This window comes from Diabrotica virgifera, chromosome 8 (assembly GCF_917563875.1).
Source record: "Diabrotica virgifera virgifera chromosome 8, PGI_DIABVI_V3a".
Taxonomy (NCBI): Eukaryota; Metazoa; Arthropoda; class Insecta; order Coleoptera; family Chrysomelidae; genus Diabrotica; species Diabrotica virgifera.
In genome coordinates, this window is record NC_065450.1 from 223,517,424 (window position 1) to 223,544,574 (window position 27,151).

The 27,151-nt window shown below is 33.9% G+C and overlaps 1 protein-coding gene across 1 annotated transcript in view; it reads right to left on the reverse strand.

The window, feature by feature from the left end:
• Nucleotides 1-474: 474 nt before the first annotated feature.
• LOC114341612 (uncharacterized) overlaps nucleotides 475-27,151 on the reverse strand; it is a 101,448-nt gene continuing 74,771 nt past the window's right edge. Inside the window, exons 8-9 of the mRNA XM_050657507.1 lie at nucleotides 22,851-23,047; nucleotides 475-719 (exon numbers count right to left, since the gene is read on the reverse strand). Coding sequence (XP_050513464.1) covers nucleotides 638-719; nucleotides 22,851-23,047 — 279 coding nt within the window. The 3' untranslated portion in view covers nucleotides 475-637. The remainder of the gene's footprint in view (nucleotides 720-22,850; nucleotides 23,048-27,151) is intronic.

Here is a 27,151-nt window from a genome sequence, read left to right on the forward strand (position 1 = left end):
GATTTATCCAATAATCTATACATCTATAGTGTGTCCCCGAAATATGGCATCGAACATTTTCTCAAATGCAGGAATTAATGATGCGTAGAACCATAAAATATTTTCAAGTATACAAGGTGTTTCTAAAATATCAATATAACGAATAACTTTGTTATTTTTATAGAATGCCAGTATCTAGTACGATAACGATAATAGATCGGTACGATAAAGTTCTCGGGCAGCCCTTCCGTCCAGCGTTTTGTCTGTTTTCCATTAGTCTCAAAATTTCTTCAGTCATTCATTGCTGTTTGAGTTTATTACTAAGTTCTATACTTTTTGATTGTTTCTTGCCTGATGGTTTTTATCTAATTCCAGTGGTCTTCGACATTATGTGTTTCTTTTGATTTTTCGAAATATGTCCTCTTCTATCGAAAATATGTGCTACAAAAGGTTCCGGTTCCGATCTAATTCACTGTTTTAATAATAAAACCATAATTGAAACAAAATAGAACTATAATAACAAAAATTAAAAAATAACATGAACTACAAAACAACTGTTATTTAATTATTGCTTTTCTCATCTTTTCTTCCTTCTCCCAAAAATCTTCCCGTTCTTTAAAAAAATCCAAAGTTGTTTTAGTAAGCTCTTCTTCTAGCCCTAGATGCCCTCCCACTTCCTTAGGAAGACAGTCCTTTGGCAATAGTTCTTCTGGATTCCAACCGTGTGGATGAACATGTAACTGAAAAAGAAGAGAAATCATAAATATAAAATTTATATTTGAGGGAATTTAAGTCATGTTAACAAGAACTACAACCTTATTTACCGTAATTCTTAGAAAACGACTTTCCATAATGTCAAATTCTTTCTCACTAATTCCAGAACAAGTTAAATTAAAACCAGATGCAGCTAGGTATCTTTGCGTCAAGATATAAGAAATTTGGCCTGGCGCTGGTGGGATGTCCCTACCGATTTAGTATCATAATAACAAACAACAAACCCTCCAGAAGCGGATTCGCTAAAATTAAGGGGAAAGGAACAAATGCAAAATTTTGACGCCTGTCAAAATTTTCAATGTGTTTTAAATGTAATCATTTTTTTCCAATCCTGAGAAAACTAATATGTAAGTATTTTTGAAAAATTTAAACGCAGAATGAAAAATTACTTTATTACCGAGGGCCGAAAGTCCCTTGGAATAAATTAAAAGTTTCTTTTGAATGAGATATTTGAAATTAAAAATCACACTAAATTTTCTCTTAGTTTTTCACCCCTGTAACTAATTAAACTAAACATTATAGAAGTTTTCAGGGACTTTCGGCCCTCGGTAAGCCGAAAGTTCGTACCCATCCCCTTAACAAAAAAAAAATTCAAGTCTTCAAGTAGATATAATATTTTAATGGGGTTGGAATAATAAATATAAATTTAAATATCATATCATTATATTTATTACGTATTTATATCTTTGTAGTTATAGGTATATTATTATGTACAATGAAATAAGAGAAATGAACAAATTAAAGAAATTAAGGAAATTAATGATAATAACAATAAAAGATTAAAAGAGTGGTAGCAAAAATCAGAATTAAAAAGATAACATAATAAAAAATAACATAGAAAATAACATAGAAAAATAAAATTTGAAGTTTAGACGGAAAAAAATAAATACAAATTACAACTCTATGTCACTATCGCTGTCATCTTCACTAGAATCGTTATCTAATGTTATAATCATTGGTTTAATATGTAAGGTTAATGTTCTGTAATGATCTTCCGTTTTTATAACATGTGATACACAATTTTGCCACAGTGTTGGGGAAATCTTTTTTATTTCTTCTACAACATGTGACACCGATTCGCTACTAAATTTGGGACAGCAGTTGTTTCGCCGTAAACTTTCCTTAAGTTGGCTCCAGATTAATTCAATGGGGTTGAAGACACAGTAGTAAGGAGGTAATCGCAATACATTATGACCATCACGTTTGGCTAATTCGTCTATAACAAATTGTTTCTCAAACACTTTTGTGTGAAGAACTTCCAACATTTCTTTTTTTGTATATGTTTCTTCAAAGTACAAATCATTGTCATACAAAAAATCAGATATCTGTTTTTTTGTCGAACCTACACCGGGGATTTTTCTAATTTGTTCGCTGTGATACGTTGCGTTATCCATTACAATTACACTTTTTGGAGGCAAATTTGGCAACACCTTCTTTTCAAACCATTCCTTAAACAAGCTACTCGTCATATTTTCATGGTAGTCCAGCTTTGAATCTTTAATGTTTTTTGCCGATAGTAAAAAACTTTCCCCTCCAAGCCAGCCATTTTTGGATCCAATGTTCAGAATAATTATTCGCTGACCTCTATTAATTGGATAATTGGGTGCACATTTAATAGAATCGTCTGTCCAACCTTTTTGAGCAGTATCGTGGGTATCGAACCATGTTTCATCTAGATAAAATATCGGTCTTCCTTCATCTCTAAATTTAGATATAGCATCCAAGTATTCATTTCTCCATTTAATTAGACGAGGAGAATCCATTATTGATGATCGCTTATTAATTTTCTTGTATCGAAAACCAATGTGATTCAAAAATCTTGATAAAGTTGAAGGCGAATACGTAATGGAATAGTCTTTAACAAGTTGATCGTAGATCATACTAAGCGTTGGAACTAGGTTCTTTGAATAGAAATTGTAAATTGCTCTTCTAATTACCTCAGCATCTTTTTCATTTACTGCTTTATGTGTAGAAAAGTCACTCCGCTTTTTACGAGGTTGAATTCTATTCGTAACAATTTTCCACTGTTGTATATGGCATCCTTGTCAGTCGAAATGTTGTCTTGATGAGGAATTTACCGTCTTCTGGATTTGGATTATCTTCTTTCACAGTTTGATAAACATTCCTAATAATTTCTTTGGCATCATCAGATAAATGTACACGTGTTTTACACTTAGCACTAGCTTCACCGATTTCAGACATTTTACTTGAATTCTCGCGATCTAACCTTCTATATAAATGCAAGAAAATAACTGCCTGAATGTGCAAATGTCAAACTTAAATATGTTTGCCCCCCTTTCATAATGTTCCATAATGTATGTTTTCTGGATAAATAAATGATACTTAATTTTACCTAAATACCTATAAGCACGAGAATTATGTGTAAAGCTACAGAATAATAATTAGAGGTATATCTTATCTTTAACTAATGCTCTTTCTAATGATTCTCTAATTTTTTTATTTAAAGATAGAAAGCTGCATTATCGGAAGTCCATTTTGTTTAAAGTGAAAACGATATAAAACACATTATAATCTAACTCCATAAAATTCACGTAATGAGCGCATTGGAAATAAAAATTGTTTGTGATCTTTTGTAATTGATTCCAAGCAAGTTAATTTCAGATGACTAAACGAATTCGTCTACAGTAAACAACATTTTTAATATATTGTCTAGAAATTTTAATTTTAATAATTTATTTGCATTGATAGGTAACGAGTCAGCTCTGTAAATAATATAAAGTACGGCCCTAGTAGCTGTTCCAAAACTATTGCCACCCGTCGCAAAGACAATTGAGGGATTAGTAACGTCAACTATTTATTATGATACTAAATCGGTAGGGACATCCCACCAGCGTCAGGTCAAATTTCTTATATCGTGACGAAAAGAATCGTGGAGGTCGAGGTCGATGTCGATATCCATGTAAAACAAACACATTGTAGTGAATGGAAGAGAACAGAGCAGGTAAGTCGCGGTGGAGGTTTAGCGCGATGCCATCCAGAAGGTTTACATCGATGCTTTTGAAAATAAAATGAGTTTGTTTAACATGGATGTCTACTGCGCGGCCTACAAGGATGCTTTCCTGTGATTGGTCCGTTCGAAGCCAAGTTGTCATTACCTGCGCTATCTGAGTTGATACTTTTTATATAATCCATTTTTTGTATTCAGTTTATTTTTGAATTTCTAATGTAATTAAATTCAGTAAATTTTTGAAATATGAAGGAGGATCTGATTATTTACAGCTGACATTTCATCACTATCATCACTTGACTGACACAACATCGCAAAAGCAGTCTTTTTGTAATTCAAATTTCATTAAACTACTTCACTTGATAGTGGTTCTAGCTCGACTGACAGCGCAGGTGACCTCCTTGCTATGTGCTGTCGACATAGACCGCGACTTAACTAGTGACATCCACCGCGACCTACACCTCCACCTTGACCCGCTTGTTCTGTTCTTACTCTTAGAATGTGGCGCATAGATATCATGGACTGCACCTAACACAAATAATTCAATATTAGAAGAACTTAACATAAAAACTAGACTCACTACAACTTTTAACCAAAATATACTAAGATATTTTGAACATATAGCCAGAAGAAGAGTAGGTAGGCATGGAACGAATGCTAGTTGAAGGCAATGTAGTGGGCAAAAGATCCAGAGGACGATCTCCAGCATGGTCGGACCAAAAAAAGGACACGTCTGGTTACTCATTCTCCGAAGCAAAACAACACGCACATGAGAGAGATATTTAGACAGACATAGGGAAACAAATTACATGACGCCACTACATCCTTAGCCAGGCCGCACATCAAAGAAACATGAAACGTAAATTACGTTTCATGGAAATAAACCACTGCTAAACAAATATACGTCCGGCCATTTATGAAACTTTCCGAAAATAAAAATGTGTCATGAGCATGAATCACACTCGTTTCATTGGTAGGCTGACTTTGAGATTTGTTTAGCAGTGTTTTCTTTTCATGAAACATGTTTTTCGTTTCATGTTTCTTTGGTGTGCGGCTTGCCTTTCGAAGGAGATAATATAGGGGAGGAGGATTTTGTTCTCTTTTACGTTTGGCTAGCATTTCCTTTATCTATCGTGTCTAGGAACCACAAAATTCCTCCAAGAGCGGTTTACTTATTTCAAACAACCACTTCAAAGACTTTTTGAAGTTATACTTCTTTAGGCGCGATTGAGAGTAAAATTTCATAATACTGCGCGCATGCGCACACAGACAGTATGGCGTTTAGTTGCAAAATCTTTCTAGTTATGTATACATATATCAGTACAAGAAAAGGTGTGAAGAGAGTATATTAGTGTTTTTAGTAAATATATTTATTATAATTTTTGTGTCCTTGGATTTGTCTTCCTCAGGAGTAAGATGAGTATTATTATAACAATTTATTGTATATTTATTATGCTTTCACCTTGTCTGTTTGTTACCGTGAATTGTCATTAGGTACGTCCGAACCGATACAAACACAGTCGTCGTAGCGTATTAATTGGTATAGCATTCGGCCAGAGATCGAGAGGTCTTGAGTTCGACACCAGTGCAATCCTATACTTTTTTTTTATTTTTTTGAAAGCGGTAAGCACAAAATTAGTTTGGTGTTTAAAAAAAAATTAAAACAAACTGTTTAAAGTATATTTATTTTTAAGAAATCATATAATAGAAGTATAACTTCTTACGTGCGTACAAAGTACACACACATTATTTTTTTTAAAAAGTCTTTCTTCTTCTCCTCCTCGCATTCCTCATGCCCTGGGAGCGTCGAGTACTGTTGACGTCTACGTACCTTTCTACCTACGTACAGTGGCGTGCTGGAACTTTTCAAGCGGCCCGGTGATTTTATAGAAAAGCGGCCTCCCATCCTTATTTTATCTTCTATTATCAGAATTTTTATTTCTTATTTATAAGACAAAAATACTTCTTCTTCTTCTTCTATTTGCATAACCATGACTCTGTCTGTTTTTTCAATGTGCCTCTAGTAAGTTGTTCCATCGTTTTCGTGGTCTTCCCACTGATCGTCTTCCTATTGGGGAACCGTCTCTCGCTGTCCTTACTACTCTATTTGTTGTCATTCGGCGTATGTGGTCATTCCATTTATTTTCTTCTGTTTCTTATCCAGTTAATATTGCCCACCTTGAATTTCCGCTGTATATCTGTACTTCTAGCTCTGTGTCCCATAGAGTCTTACCATCGATTTTTCGAACGGTTTTTTGTCCTCTCTGTGTCGGGTCGTGTTTCTGCCGCGTACGTCATTATTGGTCTTATGACTGTTTTGTAAATTCTGCCTTTCATTTCTTTTCCGATATTTTTATTTCTCCATATTGTGTCATTCAGACAACCTGCTGCTCTGTTTGTTCTATTCACTTGATCTTCCACTTCTGTTTAGACCCTTTCGTAGCTAGATACTGTGATATCTAGTTATTAAAACTCCATCACTTGTTCTATTAGCCCTCCAGCTCCAATTTACATATTATTTAATTTGCTGTTATAACCGTGCATTTTGTCTTTTTTGGGGAAATTAATATGTTAAATTTTCTTGCGGTTATGTTAAATTGGTGCAGCATACGTTGTAAGAAATGTTTGATCCTTTGCGAAGAGTTGAGTACGAAAGCAGTAAAGTTGGTCTGAAAATCAATAAAGCTAAGACAAAAATAATGGTGGTCGACAGATTCGACACTATTTAACTAACATGTTACAGGCATACCAAATAGTAAACACCTTTGTCTATCTCGGGTCTAGTACAACTAACGATGGTAACTGTGAAGCAAAAGTTAGGAGACGTATTGGTATTGCAAAAAATGCAATGAGTCGCCTAACTAAAGTTTGTAAAGACAGATCTATCTCTCAAAATATCAAGATGAGACTGGTGAATGCTCTTGTATTCTCAATATTTCTAAACGGGGCAGAGATTTGGACTCTTTGAGTCCAAGTGTGGTGCTTTTGAGAGCGGATGCCTTTGAGATGTGGTGCTGGAGAAGAATGCTGCGCATAACTTGGAAAGCTCATAGGACAAACGTTTCCATTGTAAACCAACTCGAAATTAAAAAAAAAGTCTGTCCACAATATGTCTGTAACGAATTCTGCAATTCTTCGGTCATGTTGTTTACAGAGGTGACGATAGTTTAGAGATATTGTTTCTGGAAACGTTCCGGGCAGAAGATCAAGAGGACGATCACCAAGTAGATGGTCCGACCAAATTAAGAATTCAGCTGGAAAGTCATTCTGCAAAACACTTAGAGTAGCTGATGATAGAGACCAATTGCATAAAATTGTTAGGAATATTGGAAAGAAATCACGATCCTCAGTAATGGGGAAACGACAAGAGAGAGAGATACGTTGTAAATCATCTTCACTTTAAGACATTAGTATTGCATCGTCTGCATAGCAGATTGTTTTAAGTTGTTTTTCCATTTATAGAAAATATTATAAAATCTATATTAAACATATATTTCTAATGGATCTATCTTCGCTAATTTCAAGATAACCGCGAACCGCGATACATCGCCTAGTTCTGTCCACTCAGCAAAACCTAAAACATCCAAAAATACTTAACGAACTTTTCCCAGAAACACATATTACTATCTAAAAAAATATATACAATTGCTGAGTAGTATTTTGTGTAAAAGTCTGTGTTTATATTATCAGCCGAATAATACCTATTTATGGCTCAATTGAATGTCTTAATTTTAACCGTTTTGAAATACATGGTGTGTATAAAACAGACAACTGGAATTAATGAAATATTATTCAAATGGCTCGAACACTATGTATGGAAATAAAATATTTTTGAAATGTTTTGTTAATATCATTCGATTAGAAATTAAAAAAAATTGTTACATCCAAATTTTTTTGTGAAAAAAACTTATTTGACCGGCCTCAATAGGCCGCGGCCTCTCGGTGATTGCACCGATTAATTTATATGGCCAGCACGCCACTGCCTACGTACGTATCTTTTACGTACCTACCCATTTCTTTCACACCTTCGGCTCTGTTGCCATTTCCTTCATGTGTTGCAATATTTTCTCTCTCTAAATACCGATTTTCTAGAGTTAATTCATCCATTCCTTTCTAGACCCATCCCTTTTTCTTCTTCCTGATTTTTTTGCACTCTATTACTTTTTTCGGAGCTGTAGAACTTAGAAGAGAAACACTATTAAAACGAATTAAAGACTTATTTAATTTATGTCCTGAAAATGTAATACCATCTCATGAGAAAAGCGCCCTAACAATACTTCTTCAGTTATCCATAAAAACGTGATATCGATCTTGTGAGACCTACAGGCCGATAAACCTTCTTTTTCACTTTACGCTATTTAAAGTCATTGCCAAACGCCTGGAAGATAAAATGGACTTCTATCTTCTATTCATAGATCAAGAAAGATCCCAAACGCTGAAAGGGATAAATGCGTTCTACAGGAAACAAAAAAGAAAGGAAAAGGACAATCAAAATTAGGTGAATATACGAGTATGCACACCTACTAATTAATCTACAGCGGAGTAGCAAAAGAAAGCAGAGCCAAAGAAGGCGCAGCCTTACTTACTAATACACGGAATACACCAAAGATACCAAAATACTTATACTTAGAATAATGCAAGATTAGACTTTAGGTAAGTGATAGTTAGGTATATGACAGCAAATGGTACATAACAAAAAAATATTTAAAACACAAAAAAGATAAAAAGGAAAACGCTTATTACCTAAAAGGTGTTCAGTACTTCGCGCTTTGCATGCATGATAGTGTTAAGTTCAATACAGCATGTTTTTTGTTTTTCAAAATATCGATTAAGATATTGTGAAAAAGATGATTTTTTGCACGATTGATCATTTTTGACTGTTTACCGTGACAGATTTTACGTCAGTAGGTGACATTTACTAGCAACTCGACGGTAAGTAATCCAACTCGACTGTAAGTACTCCAACTCGACGGTAAGTAATTCACTTACCGTCGAGTTAAAAAATCTCTTAATTTTAATTTATTTTTTGCACGATTGATCATTTTTGACTGTTTACCGTGACAGATTTTACGTCAGTAGGTGACATTTACTAGCAACTCGACGGTAAGTAATCCAACTCGACGGTAAGTACTCCAACTCGATGGTAAGTAATTCACTTACCGTCGAGTTAAAAATCTCTTAATTTTAATTTATTTTTTGAAAGAATAAAGAAAACTAACGAATTATTTATTAATATTGAAACTTATGGTACAATTTGTTAAATTATTTAATGAAATCCCACTTGTTTGGGCTGTGGTTTCACTTCTAACAGAAACTCCTGCAGAATCGCATACATTAGTAGTATCCAACATTTTTTCTCTTCAAATACGCGATCAAAGTTGAAAACTTGGAAATATCAATGCCATCATAAAGAAAAACGGTGGATTTAATCATTGAATATTCTGCCCAGAGACTTCCAGGAGCTTTCAACTGCATATGTCTTTGAACGAAATATGCCAATAGAGTATTTTCTTCGATTCTTAAATTCTTGCCTTCGCACTATTTTTTAAAACTTTGGTAGGTATTTTGATAACGGATTTTGGATTTTTCGGGAATAATTGCGGAACACCCTTCTTCCCAAGCCCGTTCAATTTCTTCAAATTCACTTTCGCTCATATTTTAATTTATAATAATCAAAATTGTACTTAAAATTATTGACAACTAAATAAAAACTCAATTCTCCATTGTTGTTATGCACCCTAGTTACTACCTAACAACCAAAGTATCTATCTTGATAAAATGAATGAAACTAGTCAATATGACGAAAATGTTTAATTTTATAATTTATAATGGTATCAATCGTGCAAAAAACGTTATAAGCATGTCGAACGTTAAGGGTAACCGATCTCAGACAATAATTGGAGTCGTCGCTCCGCTCCTCCTCCAAACAATTGTCTTCGATCGCTATAAAACCCTTAGGCCGCTATTATATTAGGCAACTGGTGACGCCACCAAGTTGCTCCACCAGTGACTCATGACGTCACGGGGCATTTAAATAAATGAGACCTATTAGACTACGGCAACTGGTTGAGCCACCAGAAATTGTTGTCGATCTGGTGGCCGAACCCGTCCACCAGCCGGGTAACCGGGTCTGGTGGCGCCACCAAGCCGGGGCATTATGTTATATGGACCCTATTAGACTGAGCAACTGGTGTCGGCCACCACTAGTTCATTTGTATTGTAATCGAGTGCTTCGTATTTCTTTTCTATTAACTTCTATATTTTCTATTAACAAGCATATATTTTTCTAAAACCTTTTTTGTTGATTTAGAAATATGTTATATTAAAAAGTTCTTCTCGCAGATTTAGCCGTTAATTGTTTATTCATTGTTTAAACAATAAAAGCTCTTTTTATATTTTAGAAATATCGGTGAATACATCACTTTACCTTGATCAAAAATGTTTCTATTTTGTTTTTGATTATGCTGAATCCGAGTGTGACGTTAATTGGAAAATTTAAAAAAAAATTGAGCTTTTATATATAGGTACAGTATGTCTGCGTAACTTGGAACCATAGAGGAAACTTTTTTCTTATTAATTTTACGAAAAAAAATATTCTTTATAAAACGCTCTGCATAGTCTATGTTATACGAGGTATGTCAAAAAAATGTAAAGTACCTTTAGATTTCACAACATCGAAAATTGTTATTATGAAAAGTTTTATCAATTCTATACGAGGTATGTTAAAAAATATGAATTTCGTCCAAGAGTAAAGTACCTTTACAGTTCACAATATTTGAATTAGAAGAATGTAATTGCCTATTCAAACATAGCTTTTAATTCCGAACAACTTTTTATAAAACATTTTTTAATATAAGGATATTTTACTCTTGAGCGAAATTCATCTTTTTTGACATACCTCGTATAAAATTCACAAAATTTGAATTCATCTTTTTTGACATACCTCGTATAAAATTCACAAAATTTGAATCTGATGGTTGCATCTTATATTTTATACTATTAAGAGCATTTTATGAAGAATAACTTTTTTTCGTAAAATTGATAACAAACAAGTTTCCAATTGCATTTGATTATTTTTCCAATTCCAATTCATTTTATTATTTTTGCTGGTGGCTATTCTCGGCCACCAGTTGCCCGTGCTCACAATTTGGTGGGCCCACTAGTTGCGCCACTATAGTTGCGCCACCAGTTACCTAGACTAATAGAGCCCTTACCGTTCTCCATACTTAATATACTATTTAGAAGATTTTCTTCCGAGATGTTTCTTAAAACAAAGATCAATAGGACCCATTTAAATTTTATCTTATATAGCTCTTTAAATTTTTTAAAGATCTAAATATAAATAAAACTTTTGACATTGACTTTAAATTAAGCATTTTTTTTTTCAATAAACCTATCATTTTTTTACATAAAAAAAAAACAGTAAAAACAGTAAAAGATAAATAGCGGCAGCAAGCAGCAAGTTGCCTCTATCTGCAGGATTTAATACCAGGATACCAGAAAGACGCGAAGATCTTCCTCTGTTACGTCACTCTCCCGCCACCCATGTAGGTTGTGGTTTTTAGAGAAAATCCACCAAGGACTGACTGTCTGCTCGATTTAGTATTTGGATAGCAGACATGTAAAGAGGTGATTAGATTTGCTTTTGGTCTGAAAATGCATACAGTCCAAGACCGAGCTGGCATCCGGACACTGCATTCGACAATCTTCACGTCTTTCTGCTATCCCGATACCGAAGCTGGCAGATAGACGTTGCATTGATAGTGTATTTATTTTTTTGCTTTTTTGGCTTTGCTTCTTACACCGGAATAACTTTTCAAAATGTTGCTTTTTTATTTACTTAAACAAAAATCGTCTAAAAATGATATTTTTTTACAATATAATAATGAATAGTTATTTACCAACTAGTGCGGAAAGTCATACTTTTCCGCACGCGATTGCAGTTTGCCGAACGACGCCAAGCGGAGTTCGGCAAGCAGTCGAGGGCGGAAAAGAGACTTTCCGCAAGAGTTAGAAACAATATTTTTTCTACGAGCGTTTCAAATGTAACCAAATCTTAATCGATTAAGAGGATGTGTACGTATTTTCGGCTGCAATGCTATTCAAATGGGGATTCATTTTTTTCGAATCCTGAGAAAACTAGATAATAAGTATTTTTGAAAAATTTAAACGCAGAATGAAAGATTACGTTATTAGCGAGGGCCGAAAGTCCCTGAGAACTTCTATAATGTTTATTTTAATAAGTTACAGGGGTGAAAAACTAAGAGAAAATTTAGTGTGATTTTTAATTTCAAATATCTCATTCAAAATAAACTTTTTATTTATTCTAAGGGACTTTCGGCCCTCGGTAATAATTTAGTCTTTCATTCTGCGTTTAAAATTTTCAAAAATATTTATTGGTTTTTGCAGGATTCGAAAAAAATGAACACAATGTCCGTGGTAATATTTTCCAAATCTATCTTTGTCTTACAACGCACTCAGTCGAATAGAATATTGACAGCATATTGTCAGTGACAACCGACAGTTTTAAATATTTGACATGGCATCGGGAATATTTTGAGTTGTTGATTAAATAATATGGATTTATAGTGTATTTGATAAATAATTGATTTAAGACGTGAAATGAATAGAAAGTTATTTATTGTGTATTATTTGTGGAAGATCCAAGCAGAGATTACATCAGGATAATAATATTCTGTGATCCAAGTATTTTGTTGTTAAAGATGTTCAAAATTGTAAGCGTTCCATAGTAACAACATATTATTAAAAAACCACTTTAACACTTTTCCTGTTTTCTCGATTGAGTATTAGTTTTTGTTTTACTTATCAATTATTACAATCACTGAATACGTAGTTGGTGAAAAAAGTATCACATTTATTAACTGAATTAATAATTTGCAGTTATACAAATAGCAGTTATCCATAAGAACATTCAAAAGCCATCTTTTTAAGTTAATGATGACATTATCAAGTAGAATGACATTCTAGTAATGTTTACATATTTATCCATACCAGTGTGAATTTTACTACACGTAATTTGCCGTGTAAAGACAGAAAAAGTAGGGAAAGCCGTAAAATATTTGCGAATTGTGTACCCATGGCCTTAATTCAATTAATTAAATATGAAAACGCACAAATTAATTCTTTGACAGGGTTGCCTTTGACAGGGTTGATAATTGGTTGCCATGACGACGATTCAAAACCACTACTGATTTGACTTTCGAATATTATGTCAAAATAATTTTATTTCATCGAATTGTCGTGTATAATATCACAAGAGAGAAAATTTTGCCGGCAATATTTTCGACTGGTATGAAAGTTTGTTGCCTGGCAATTTTCGCGAGTTAAATTTTGACTTAAATCACGAGACGTCAGTCGAGTGATTTTGTCAAAATTTCATAAGCGAAAATTACCAAAAGGCAACGAACTTGAATGAAACCAGGAGAAAATTTTGCCGGAAATAATTTTCTCTCGAATGATATTCGACAAGACTATTTCACGAGACAATTAATGCACCATATCAACGAAATAAAATCTTTATTTATTTGTTATTACCATACACTTTCGTGACGGATCTGTCATAATTTTGTCGCTGAGATCAGTGGTGTAGTGGTAAAATTAGCTGTGCCGGAGCTATACCTCTACCGGAAAATTTTTGAAAATTAGCCTACTACCCAAATCGTGAGTTTTAAGGCCCTTTGGCAAATGTTTTGAAAAGTTTAATAATTAAACTAATTAATGATCTTTTAGAGTGATAGTAGTTACAGTAGGGCCTCCTACACATTCTCCTCCAAAGAATAATTTTAACTTTAAAATATGGTAAGACTTTCTTAAGGTAGATTATTACAGTTTGATACCTTAAAAACTGTTTTTAAGGTATCAAACCATAATAATCTACCTTAAAAACTCTATAATTTAAGTTGGAAGCCTTGCTGACAAAAATTAAAAAAACACTGGTGTAAGTTAGGCAAATATTGTAAATGACTAAGTTTTCATTTTCAGTAGTATTAATTTATTATTGTGAAAAAATACACCCACAAGTTACATTAGTATATATATTTTTTATTATTTAACACACACAAACATTATAATCTGTGCCAAAAAAATTAAGAATTATTTGAAAAAACTACATACAGTACAAATAACTTGTGTATTTAACAAAATACATATAATAAATACATCAGATTAATTATAACATACATACTCAAAGTAAGTGCCAAAATGCATCCTTCTTTGCGTTCTTTTTTGGGTTTTCTGCAACTCTTGTCCTGGAATCGTCTGCAGACCGGTGGCTCCTCAGCCATTTAGTGACGTACGTCTCAGGCTGCCATTCTTGGAGAGGTGGACCTTGGATTTTTATGAACATCAATGATGATACATGAGCAACAGTCAAAGCGTTTCTTGATGGTGTAACCATATTGTTCATACAACTGAAACCCCGTTCACAATCAGCTGAGCTGCAAGGTATTATTTTAGTGCAGTTTAACAGTTCTTGCAATCCATCAGGCACTTGTCGGCTGTTGTCCAAATAGTCTCTGTAGGCAGAGACAGCTTTGTTGACGTTCAATTTAAATCTCTTGCACAGTTGCTCTACTTGAGTTTGACCAAAACTTGGTGGAATGCAGGTTGGCCAATACTCAGGTTCTAATACTTTAAAAGAGTTTATAAGATCTTCATATTGGGCTTCCCCATCAAATGTGGTGACAAACATTCTTTGCTTTAGGTTATTTATAACACTAGAAATAAGTTGCTGTCCATTGAACGATACAATTTTTGGATTAGTTTTTAACACAACTGATGCAAAATTTCCTTCTTTTATGGCGATTTGTGCTTCCAGAACTTTCGTGCCTGGCTTCTCCTTTAAGTGCTCTAAATATCTTACGGATCTGTTTATCAGTTTGTCTGCATACACAATAGAAGTGTTTCTATTCTCTAAGCTCTCTGATAACAAAGCCAATTCAGCAAGAATGTCAAACATAAAGGCCAAGTTTAGTAGAAAACTCTGAGATGTTAGCCTATTTAATAAACCACTATATTTGCTTTTTTCAGTCGATGTTCTGTCAGGATCGTTTATGGCTTTAGAGAAATGGTTTGCCAAAGCTTGAAAGCCAAACCACACAGCCGAAACGGTACGAAAGCTACTGGCTACCCATCTTGTGCTCAACACTCTTCCGATTTTGTTCATCTGAATGTCAAGTTCTTGTGCACAGTCTTTTAACTCACGCTTGTTTTTTGGAGAGGCGCTGTACAGCGAGTACAGTTTGTCCATAAATATCTGGAAATGATTCACTCCGGCCACTTCGCTGACTGCGTCCCCAATAGCCAATTCCAATCTGTGATTTAAACAGTGCCAAACGATTATATCAGGGTACAAAGTTGAAAACCTCTTTGCCACTCCTGAGTGTTTCCCTAACATAACACTAGCCCCGTCACTTGTGAAAGAAACTAAGTTCTGTTTTAAATAACCATTGTCAAACCCATATTGTTCAAGGCACTTAAGTGTACTGTTAAAAACAGATTCGGCCCTTTGATCAGGAAGTTCAACTAGATCTAAGAACAAAATGTTAGGGGACTTTTCTTTACTTATTTCACACTTCAAATAAATTATGAGTACTGACTTTGAACTTATGCTGGTGGATTCATCAATAATGATAGAAATTTTCTCAGAAACTTCCTTAACCTTATTCAATATTCTTAACTTCATCTCTTTTGATATATGATCAATAATTTCTACAGCACTGTATCTTGAATGAAGGCCTACACCGATATCTACTCCATTTAGTTTTTGAAGTTCTAATAAACCGAAATGATCGTTATATGGTCGGTCGTTCTTAGCTATGTAGTAAGCTGACCTAAAAATAGCTTTAGTTGATTCCATGTGAGCTGTATTTGCAGAATCAACTAATTGCGTAATAGGATTTTTATGAGAGGATTCAACAATGGCCTGAGCAGTACTATGTGCTTTGGACTGTTTGTGCTCTATAATTTTTTTTCTAAGTGATTTGAGCTGGTTAGTTCGGTTTGAGCCGTAACAGCTAACTTGAAATGTGCGCCACTCATGACTTAAAGAAACGTGTTCTTTGTAACGATGTGATGCCTCGGCGGGCGATGAGCTGCTGTTACCGGAGGGGACTGATGGAGTCTCCGTGTTTGCGCATTCCTTCTTCACGGCACCGCTGGGGGAAACCGAAGGAGAGGGCATCGAGAGCATATTTAAGGCGAGCTAGGAGAATGAGAAAATCAGTCATGGTTCGTGTATTGAACTTACTATGGCTCAACAGCTGATGCCTCGCGTATTGAACGAGCTTCAGCTGGCCTGGCAAAGATGCGCCGTTTGTGAGGCGGAACTATGCCTAGGTAGACGCCACCGTAGTGACGTGGAGTCTTGCCACAATCGTTATCGCAGTAGGCGGTAGTAGCGAGGAACGAGTGACTGCATTGAAGTGAAATGCCGTCTCCAGGCTACGTTGTTTTAACGTAGCGAGATTATTATTGTATATATTGATTATCGTATTATTTCGATGTTGCTATTATGATCGGATAACTATAATAAAGTTTAATATTGTTTTTCCTTTGCAGAAGATGGAATTATATTTTATTTTATTTGTTTTAAACTGTATATAATTACCTTTAATATATTTGCTTTATTTTTAAATTGTGTTTTACTGAGTCTGTCGTCCTTAAAAGAACTACCCGTTACAAAATGGTCCCTGCTCGGGCGCCATTTTTGTAACGGGTAGTTCTTTTAAGGACGACAGACTCAGTAAAACACAAGTTAAAAATAAAGCAAATATATTAAAGATAATTATATACAGTTTAAAACAAATAAAATAAAATATAATTCCATCTTCTGCAAAGGAAAAACAATATTAAACTTTATCATAGCCATCCGATCATAGTAGCGACTTTGAAATAATACGATAAACAATATAATATACAATAATAATCTCGCTACGTTAAAACAACGTAGCCTGGAGACGGCATTTCACTTCAATGCAGTCACTCGTTCCTCGCTACTACCGCCTACTGCGATAACGATTGTGGCAAGACTCCACGTCACTACGGTGGCGTCTACCTACGCACAGTTCCGCCTCACAAACGGCGCATCTTTGCCAAGCCAGCTGAAGCTCGTTCAATACGCGAGGCATCAGCTGTTGAGCCATAGTAAGTTCAATACACGAACCATGACTGATTTTCTCATTCTCCTAGCTCGCCTTAAATATGCTCTCGATGCCCTCTCCTTCGGTTTCCCCCAGCGGTGCCGTGAAGAAGGAATGCGCAAACACGGACACTCCATCAGTCCCCTCCGGTAACAGCAGCTCATCGCCCGCCGAGGCATCACATCGTTACATCTTTCTTAAAAGCACCCATAGTTGTGACTTCAAAACAAACTTTGCAGCCTAATTTACCTTCTTTGCAATCTATCCAAGGATAAGTTTCCTTCTTACGAGTCCACATCTCTTCTGTCCAAACGTCAGGCCATTTTGTTTCTTTTTCCTTATTCGTTGATGTGCTGGGTTCACCTATTTGTTCGTTTTTATTTAAAGAGTTTCCAATCGCTAATTCATCAACCGAAACAACATTGGATTTATCTTGCTTGGTTCCTTTAGGTAGGCCTAACGTGTTTAGTTCACGTTTCACCGACGCACTAAAAAATGAGGTTAAAGTTTTTTGTTTAGGTTTAGAGTTATCCATAGCGATACTACAGGTAGCTTATGTCAACAGATTTGGACGTTGGGCAAAGATAACACAACTATTAAAACTATTTCACCTCTTCCAGTAGGTATCCGCGACACGTAACGTAATAATTGGAGCAGAAACACTAAATTAATATACAGTGCACGTGCACTATGCAAAGCAGACGAGACGCAACTACAACTGAGCAGGATTAGCATGGCCGGGTGGGCTGGAGATGCGCAGTAGCTACGGAGTGGATTTCAGTGGTGGGGGAAGCGACTCCGGCGACTCAGTCTGTTGCCGCTCTCACTGCCGTGTGTATCGCTCCAGTCTACAGTGTACAGGGCCAGCTCGCTCCGCTACCGCTCCTCGGGCGGGGCGCGGGTGATCGGAGCGTCGAGTGAGCTAGAGAGAAATCGAGGGGGAGAGGCGAGAGATAAGAAGGACACAATATTTCAATATTGTTGTGGCTATTCCTCCTTCCGTGGTGGGGGGAGGGTTGTGGTGACACGGACACGGTAGTGCTGGGCGCGGACCGCTGAGATGTCTATCATGTCTATCCATCAACTATCCCGTCTGCCAGTCGCTCGCTCAACTTTTGCGCTTACAATTACGAACTACCTAATCGTAGCTGCGTATGCCTTAACTGATTAACCACGATAACTAACGTGTAAAAATTACTTAGTAAAGGACAAAACAATATTTTCTAAATAAAACAATTTCAGATCTATTTTTGTCCTATATAAAAAATTCGATTGAAAAAATCGTAGCCGGAGCGCCGCTCCCCCTTCAAAAGCTGTGCCGGAGCGACGCTCCGGACCGCTCCGGCTCCACTACACCACTGGCTGAGATTTCACGTCGTTAAGGAGTTTTGTCAGTAGAAAACGATGGGTTGCTATGCGGTTTTATCAGTTAAAAACAGTCTAGTGAAATAGTCGCGTTAATTTCATTAAAACATGAACACAATAAGATACATTTGAAATAAATTAGTAAATAATATCTAAATATTTGTTTATTGCATGTATTATAATTATTTTAAGGCCATATTAAAATATCTAAATTCAGTGCGGAAAAGTAATGCGAAAAAGTAAAACTTTCTAAACTAAAACGCGTGCGGAAAAGTAGACTTTTTTGCACGCTCGTAGAAAAACTACATAAAAGTCAGTAATATCAAATTTTAAACAACTTTTAAAAAATATTTTTTTTCGTTATAAAAATATCTAAGAACCTACATAAAAGAATTATTGTAAGAATAAACAAAGCTTTTTGTCAAGCTTTTCAAAATATTCATTATTATAGTATTTTTACTACAAAAGCGATATTACGTAGGTCAATATTTTTGACGTAAGAGAACTGTCAAAACATTAGAATGTGACTTTTCATTCTTGCCATGTTTATAATAAACATCGCAATAATGAAAAGTCACGATCTCACGGTTCTTAGACTATAGTATAGTCTAAGAACCGTGTCACGATCTAATGTTTTGACAGTTCTCTTACGTCAAAAATTTTGACCTACGTAATATCGCTTTTGTAGTAAAAATACTATAGGTATATTGTGAAAAAGATCATTTTTAGAAGATTTTTATGTAAGTAAGTAAAAAAGCAACATTTTGAAAAGTGATTCCAGTAGAAAGCAAATTATGTATATCAAAAATCACTAAAGAGCAGCAGCATCAATACAGCGTCTATCTGCAAGATTGAGTATCGGGATAACAGAAAGGCGTGAATATTGTCGAATGCAGTATCCGGATGCCAGCCCGGTCAGCCCCGCTTTTAGACTGTATACTGTATACATTTTCAGATTAAAAGCAAATTGAACTACCTCTTCACATGTCTGTTATCTAAATACTAAATCGAGTCAGTCAGTCCTTGGTGATTTTTCTCTAAAAACCACAACCTACATGGATATCTGTACGTAGATACTCATAGCGGAGTGATTGCTGCCCTCTTTGGGCTCTTCCGATTCGTTTGTCGCGGTGATTCAATCAACATTTTGGTTTTACAATAATTGGTTGTGTGACTTGGCATCTTCTACAGTCTTTCTCCATTCGTTGCTGTTTTTGCTTATGGTTACCCATTCTCTACCTCACATCTTCTTACGGTCCTCGAATATCTGGTTCTACAATCTGGTTTTGGGTCTTCCTCATGCACCACGCGAATGAATTTTCAAGTAGTTGATCGATTACGCAGAGACACTCTTCCATGTTTAAATGCACGCACACTGCAATCTGTAATATGTACTAAACTAACGTAACCAAAACAAAAACTGGTAACAAATCTACTGATATACACGCGCCCATGCCGTCGCTAGAGCCGTCGCTCCTTCAAAATTTTTTGAGAGACGAGCCAGTCCCGACCGATAGCCAGGATAATCACGCGTATCCACAAATGAAAGTGGTAACAACTTATAATAACGTGCAACGGATTAACATAAATTCGTCAATATTTTCGTGCATCTAGTTGGGGCTATTTACTTAATTAGGTAATATTAACAAATATTTCTGTTGGTAAAAAATTAATATGGAATTATTTCATAGTAGTCATAAAATATTTATCTACAAGATTTTTAATTGTTACGGAGCGAATAGCTAACTACTAAACTTTTTTAATAAATATATCTTTTAAATTAAGTAGGCTATGTGTACAAAAAATAAATTAATAAATATAGACTGTATACTTCTTTTCATGAGTATTTTTCAGTGCGTCACAAATGATAGAAAAAAGATAAGTCCGTGATAATACACATTTGACATTTATTCTAACATGACATTTTAGTTAAATCTGACAGTTGTCACATTTTATTTGCAATTTGGAATAAAAACAAATCAATTCTGTTTATTGCATTTATAAAATGGTATTTTCTTTGATTTGTATAGTCTTATTCATACAGATTATATTCGTAGATATATTATTAGTAAATAATTTTTTTCGATTATAGCGCTATCTATTGACAACTAGAATAAATGTTATAAATGTCACCGACGAAATGTAATCACCGACGTGCGTTTTTTCTGTCACATACAATTTAATGCGTTAAAAAGAAATCGAAAAACTGTGACGCACTGAAAGATCCTCATGAGAAAAAGCATATACAGTCGAACCCTGTTATTAGATTACTGGATATAGGAATATCCCGGTTTATGGAATATAAATTCGAGGTCCCGAAACGGTTCCATTTACCCTTTAATAAATTTATGCGTTTATTGGAATATGGTTAATAACCTAATACCGCTTTTTAGAATAATTTTTTCAGGTCAACAAATAAATTTTTACGTACAATTTCCTAAAATTTTAAATTTGCCTGATATAATGGTTTGTCGGTAAGAGCTTCGAAAGCCTGATGTTTTGTATAATATTACGGTTTGTCAGGTACCTAATAAACACTTTATTACTGTGTTATGAGTAAACGCTCCTTTTCCACAGAAAATTCAATCGTATGCCGAAAAGGTCATAAAATAATTTCATTTGTCTACTTTCTGTAGGTACATTGCCACACACTTGGCTGTTTTTAGAAACAGCATGTTACTATAAGATTATTTATTACCAATAGTTGATCGTTTGTTCGGAAGTCTTTTCTAAAACCCAATTTCAATTTATTGTCTAATCGTTTCGTAATTATTTTTGTAAACAGATTATTTTTATTGACATAAAAATACCTAAAACCATATGCATATACATATTGACATAGTATGTACTATAATGTATATTCGGTACACTTATTTCAGGTAGCCACCAATGATCGGTTATTAGAATATACCGCTTATAAGAATAGTTTTGCTTGGCACGAAGGCTAGAAGCGGGTTCGACTGTATACATTTTATAAATACAAAAGCAGCATCAATGCAGCGTCCATCTGCCAGATTCAGTAACGGGATAGCAGAAAGGCGTGAAGATACTGAACTGAAGATAGTCGAATAAATAGTCGAAGTCGAATCGAATGCATTGTCCGGTCGCTACGTCAGTCCATCCATTGTCTTCCGCCGCTCTATATTGTACCCGCCCACAAAATGTTTGATTGACAAAATTCTACAAAAACTGCAATAGCCATCTGTCATCAAAAGCTTAAAGTTTTGCTAGAAGTGTACCTACGACCTACGGTACCTACACGGGCCTACACTCAGTTAACGCTAAATTGTTAATAAAATAATTTCAAATTATGCTCAAATTTTATTTTTAAAGCTCTTGTTTGGTTTACATATTTATTAAATTTACTATACCACATATTTTTGTAATAAATTATGGTATTCTTCCCTCGCGCCATCTATTAACTTATACGCTCAAGATGTCAAACCAGCAAAGAAGGAAACTGTAACGGTTCTTGTAAAGTGACAAGACGAAAATTTGTTAATATGTTAGCAGGTGACGCTAGTAGTAAACAAAACTATTAATAATTTATAAATTGCTTAAAACATAGTTATACTACATTCGCTCTCGCGAGATTTTTTTTGAGACATTCGGAATAGGAAACCTACAACACAAAAATTCCTACCTCACACTGTTAACTGCTAAAATCAACTCAAATCAACTCAAATCAACTTAATCTTTCATTAAAAAAAGAAGAATTATTAGAAATAGTGGGAGTGTCTACTAATCTCATAAAATTTTGTGAAGTTTATTTCTACAAAATATTTTTATTTTGTACAATAAATAATTTTCTCATTTGCTACCAATACATTATAATGGTTTAAATAAATAAATATTGATTGGCGTAAGGTTTATGTTATTTTTATGTCTGTTTACTATTAATAATATATAATATGAGCAGGTGCGTTGGTTTTGTAGTAATTTCCAGTCACTTCTGACAACTGAATTTTTCAAAAAAGAAATTACTAACGTCAGTGTCAAAAAAAATCTCGCGAGAGCGAATGTAGTATACAACGATTTTTTATTGTACTAATAATATGTTTATAATAAATTTATTGGGTCGCCCCCAATTCGCCTAAACTGTAAATGTCGGTAACACAGAGATAGTCACGAAAACGCATAATCACCAAGTCACACCAAGTTGGATACAACCCTATTCATATACACACCAACTCACATACATACTGAGAATAAATAATTATACATAATATAATTAGAAATTGAATTAATGATGTCGTTATTATATGTATTATATCGATTAAAAAGTATAGAACATGTATTATCCCACAAATATAATATAAGAGTATAACAGTATTTTATACTTTTATGTTTGTTGGATTGTAGATATTACAAATGGGAAGAAAAAGAGAAGATTTGATTTACCTACCTAACCTATTAAAATGATATAATAAAAATCTTATAAAAATACATCATAAAAATAAAATATAAAGTAGTTTTTGGAAAAATAGAGTATATATTTCTAAAATATGTGTATAACTAGCAGATGATAGATAAAATATAGGACGAAGTTGTTAAAAATGGACAATTTTTACAATCCTGTTCCTTTGGAAATTGCTGAAACTTACAGATTTAAACGCAGACAGCAAGTAGAAGGAGAATCAGTGCAATAATTTCTATATAAATTGCAATTTTCAAGCACATCTAAAGTCTGCCATAAGGAACCAATTTGTTTTATGTTCCAAAAGAATACAAGCAAGACTATTGGGCACCAGGAATCTAGACTTTGAGGGAGCAGTGGAGATTGCCTGTAGTTTGGAAACTTCTGAAATGGACAGTAATTAATTAAGTTGCAATAATTCAATTCATTTTTACAATCTAATAAATCTAGATCAAATTGTATCTAAATTTGTAAATATTCACAATAAATATTTTTAATTATAATAGATTATAGGTACTATAATATACATATTCTAAAGACAGTGCGATTTATGTAAATACAATTGCAATTTTATACCCTGAATCTATCTGCTACTCTTTCAGAATAACAGCAAATTATTTGGACGAAAAATGTAAACGAGTTAGTTACCTATATATTTTTTTTTTCAAATTTTCATTCTGTATTGCGATTTTTGGAATAATTTTCTGGGGGGAAAGTAGTACGGCTGAACAGGTTTTTATATTACAAAAAAGAGCAATCGGAACTCTACTTAACTTGAAATACAGGGATTCATGTAGAGATAATTTCAAAAAACTCAACCTACTAACAATAACAGGAACATACATATATGAATGCTTCCTTTTCATTTTTAGAAGTAGGCATAAATTCATGAAACGTAATAAACCATAATTCTAATAAACCAAACAATTTTATAAACTATATAATGTACCAATACATAGACTAACAACATCTGAGAAAACTACAGAATATAGAAAGTCTGTTCAACAGTTACTCATATACCTAGAACCATACAAAGTGGAATAATACCTTCAAGCTGACCTGCAAGGAGACTGTTATTTTTATGTTAAGTGTAGGTTGTTTCAGAAACCCTTATAAATTGTATTTTACACCATTCTCCCTACTGATATTTTTATTTTTGTATAAACTTGTGAATCCTGAGAATAAAGCTTTTTTCTATTCTATTCAATTTATATAAATTAATTGCAGAAATATCACTTAAACTTTATAGGGCTCGGCAGTTATGTATTGCATTTAGTTAAAGGCTGGATTAAAGCATAGATAATACTTAATAAACTAGTGACTCATTTAATTAACTATTATTTAAGATAAGTAAACATATTATTTTTGTGCAAGTAAAGGAAGATCTTATTTCGAAAAACTGAAAATTATTTTAATAACCAATTAGGGCATTTTATACACATTCAAAATATTTCCCTAATAACACACGGACATCCAGTGAAAGTCCTTCACATATGTCCCTCCCTTTTGATCCAAATGTGGTGCTGCCAAACATACACCTAACGTCCTGAGGGGACATTTACTGGGTGTCATTTGGACCTTCATCAGACGGCATAGTTTGGTCCAAAATGTCGCGCTAATAAACGTCTCCCGAGCTTCCTGAGAGGATGTCCACAATATAATTGGACCTTCATTGGACATCCAAGCAATACGTCTAGTAGACTTACTTCTATTAAGAATGTATTTTGGGAATAAAAATAAATTTTTAAAGGAACTTTTATTACATATTACATTAATACATTAGGTAATTAATTGATATGTAGGTATTTATTACTAACAAATGAGACAAAATCACTGTCAAAATTATATAAGAATTCAGCATTAAAATATATACAATATATTTATAAAATTAGAAATACATAAATGATTCGGTCATTGCGAAAACAATACATGTTACAATATGTAAATTTTTCAGGAAACGTAAAAATCTTTTCATTAGTTGAATATTCCTAGATAATACTATATTTTATATAAGTATTATGGGTTATGAATGAATCTTTCTAAAAGGCAAAAAAAGTTTAAATGTTTATATGTTTAAATGTAAATTTCATGGCGTCAAAAAGCATCGTCATTTTACCCAAAATATGGACTAAGATTGTTTTCGCAATGACTGATTCAAATACAATAAATAAATTCCTAAGGCAATTGATACATAACCTAAACAATTATGAGGTAACTGATTTGCATGCATAGTGGTCAGACCATATCATACCTGTATTTGAACCATAATTAGCTCTGCGATAAGGAACAAAGAAAAGTGAATTGTGGCACAGTGAACGGAAAGAAATATAACAAATTAGCTGAAGCATTTCAGAAGATTGGATTATCTCATTTACAAGCTTAAAAATAAATATGAAGTCAAAGTTAACTCTTCTGACAAGAAGATAATCTAGATTCAATAAATTGATCATACCAGAATAAAAATATGGCTTACACAATTTAAAAGAACAGTAGGTACATCAGAAATCTAAACAAATTAGATGTTCTATATGTATCAGGACCTTTATTGGCATTAAGACACTGTAAACATGATAGAATGTCACAAATTTTAATAGTTAAGTGTGAATATCACTATCACTATGAGTGATATTGGGACTATGACTGCTCTGGTCTGGACAGGAAAAAGAAGCATTATGGACACTGCTGAAGAAATTGGCAAAAGCATCAACAATTGATTGTGGCTCACTAAAAACAGAATCATTAACATTGAGTGTGGATAAAATGAGTTAAGACTTATACTCTCAACTGAAATTATTTTCGTCTTAGAAGTTCATATATATCCAATGCACATTGATGGTGGCACTATGTGGCTCACATGAAAACCATCCGCAAATAAAGTGTTAAACTTATAACATGGAATATTAAAATTATTTCTCTTACAACTAACCACATTCTAAACAGATTTTATATCGTAATTCAGTGATTCCTTAGTATTTTCTATATATAACATGTAGCAGTCCGTACTTTTTTACTTACATAAAGATCATAAGCTACAAAATTCATCATAATCGCTAACACAACATAATTCTTCTTCAATAATTCCATCAGGACTACCAAGGAGTCTCGAATCTGTTAGCCATAAATTAAAACTATAATTTTGTCTTAGGTGCTCCATGGGCCTATGCATATTTTCTATGGATTCTGCCCAATGAATGGTTTTTATATACCTAATCAACATTGTATTCACCTGCAAAGAAAAAAAATCTTTTGAGGTTTATGTACAACAATTATCAAAATCTCATTGAAAAACAGAAGCAGAATAATAATTCGACCCCTGCATAGAATGACGTTGTAACTAACATTTTTGGCGATTTTTATTTACAGTGTTCTTCTGGTACAACTTTTTATGCTCTATCTGCCAATATTATCAGTGTGGTTATTGTTTTAAATTGAGTTAGGTGAGCTAACTAAATGACCATCAACGATCCAAGTATAAAAGTTTCCTGTTGTCCTGTAGTTTAGTTGAATTATAATCGTTGATGGTCATTTAGTTAGCTCACCTAACTCAATTTATAACAGTTATAACTGCATTTATAAGAAAAAATCCGAATGGTGTAATACCATAAATGTAAAAAATATTTGACTTATTTGTAGAACAACACAGTAACTGCAGTTGTTACAATTTTATTCGCCACGTAACTGTTGTTACAACTTTATTCGCTACTAAGTTCTGATAATTTTGTGCATATGACTACATATGTGTCAGATAAGATCATCGTAAGTGCCCTTACAAGATTATTCTATGCACTTTATATTTATATCAAAAGCTGTAACTGCCATAATGCAAAAACCTATCCTCTTATTCTGAAAGAGTTTAACATTTATATAATTACTTCTTACACTGAAAAAATGTTACATGCAATTAAAAAAATCAAAGAAATTGCTATCTTTTTTTCTGAAGAATATAAATGCTGGTTACCAAGGGTATTCATTGCAGGGGTCGAATTATCAGAACAACTTCTAGGATTTTTATTCTTGTTTCTCATTTACTAAGTACTGTAATACACATATTTTAACTCACCTACAACAAGGCTTTTTAACAAACTATGTGGAGACCTGTTTCCTTTGCATATGAGACGATTTGTCCAAAAGTACTTGCTGTTAGATTTAACTTTTTTTCAAGATACCACTTTTAATGTGTAACCTGTCTATTAGTGGCTTCAGCGATGTCCCGTATTATTCGTCATCCATTTGATGCTATCCTATTAATCCTATCAGTAGACACCAAAAAACTCCATGGAATTTAATATTTCTTCAGTCACTGGGAAGTTATGACCTATCACAATCACAGCTTTTATTCTTCATATTGGCTAATATTTCCCCCCTAATGCCCATTAAGTAAATCAGAGTCAAATATCATCAATTTTTTACATGTTTCTTTAGTACAAACGTGTAGACTGTTCTGGTTCTACAGTGCGTCCATAAAGTAACGCATAAATTCATTATTTC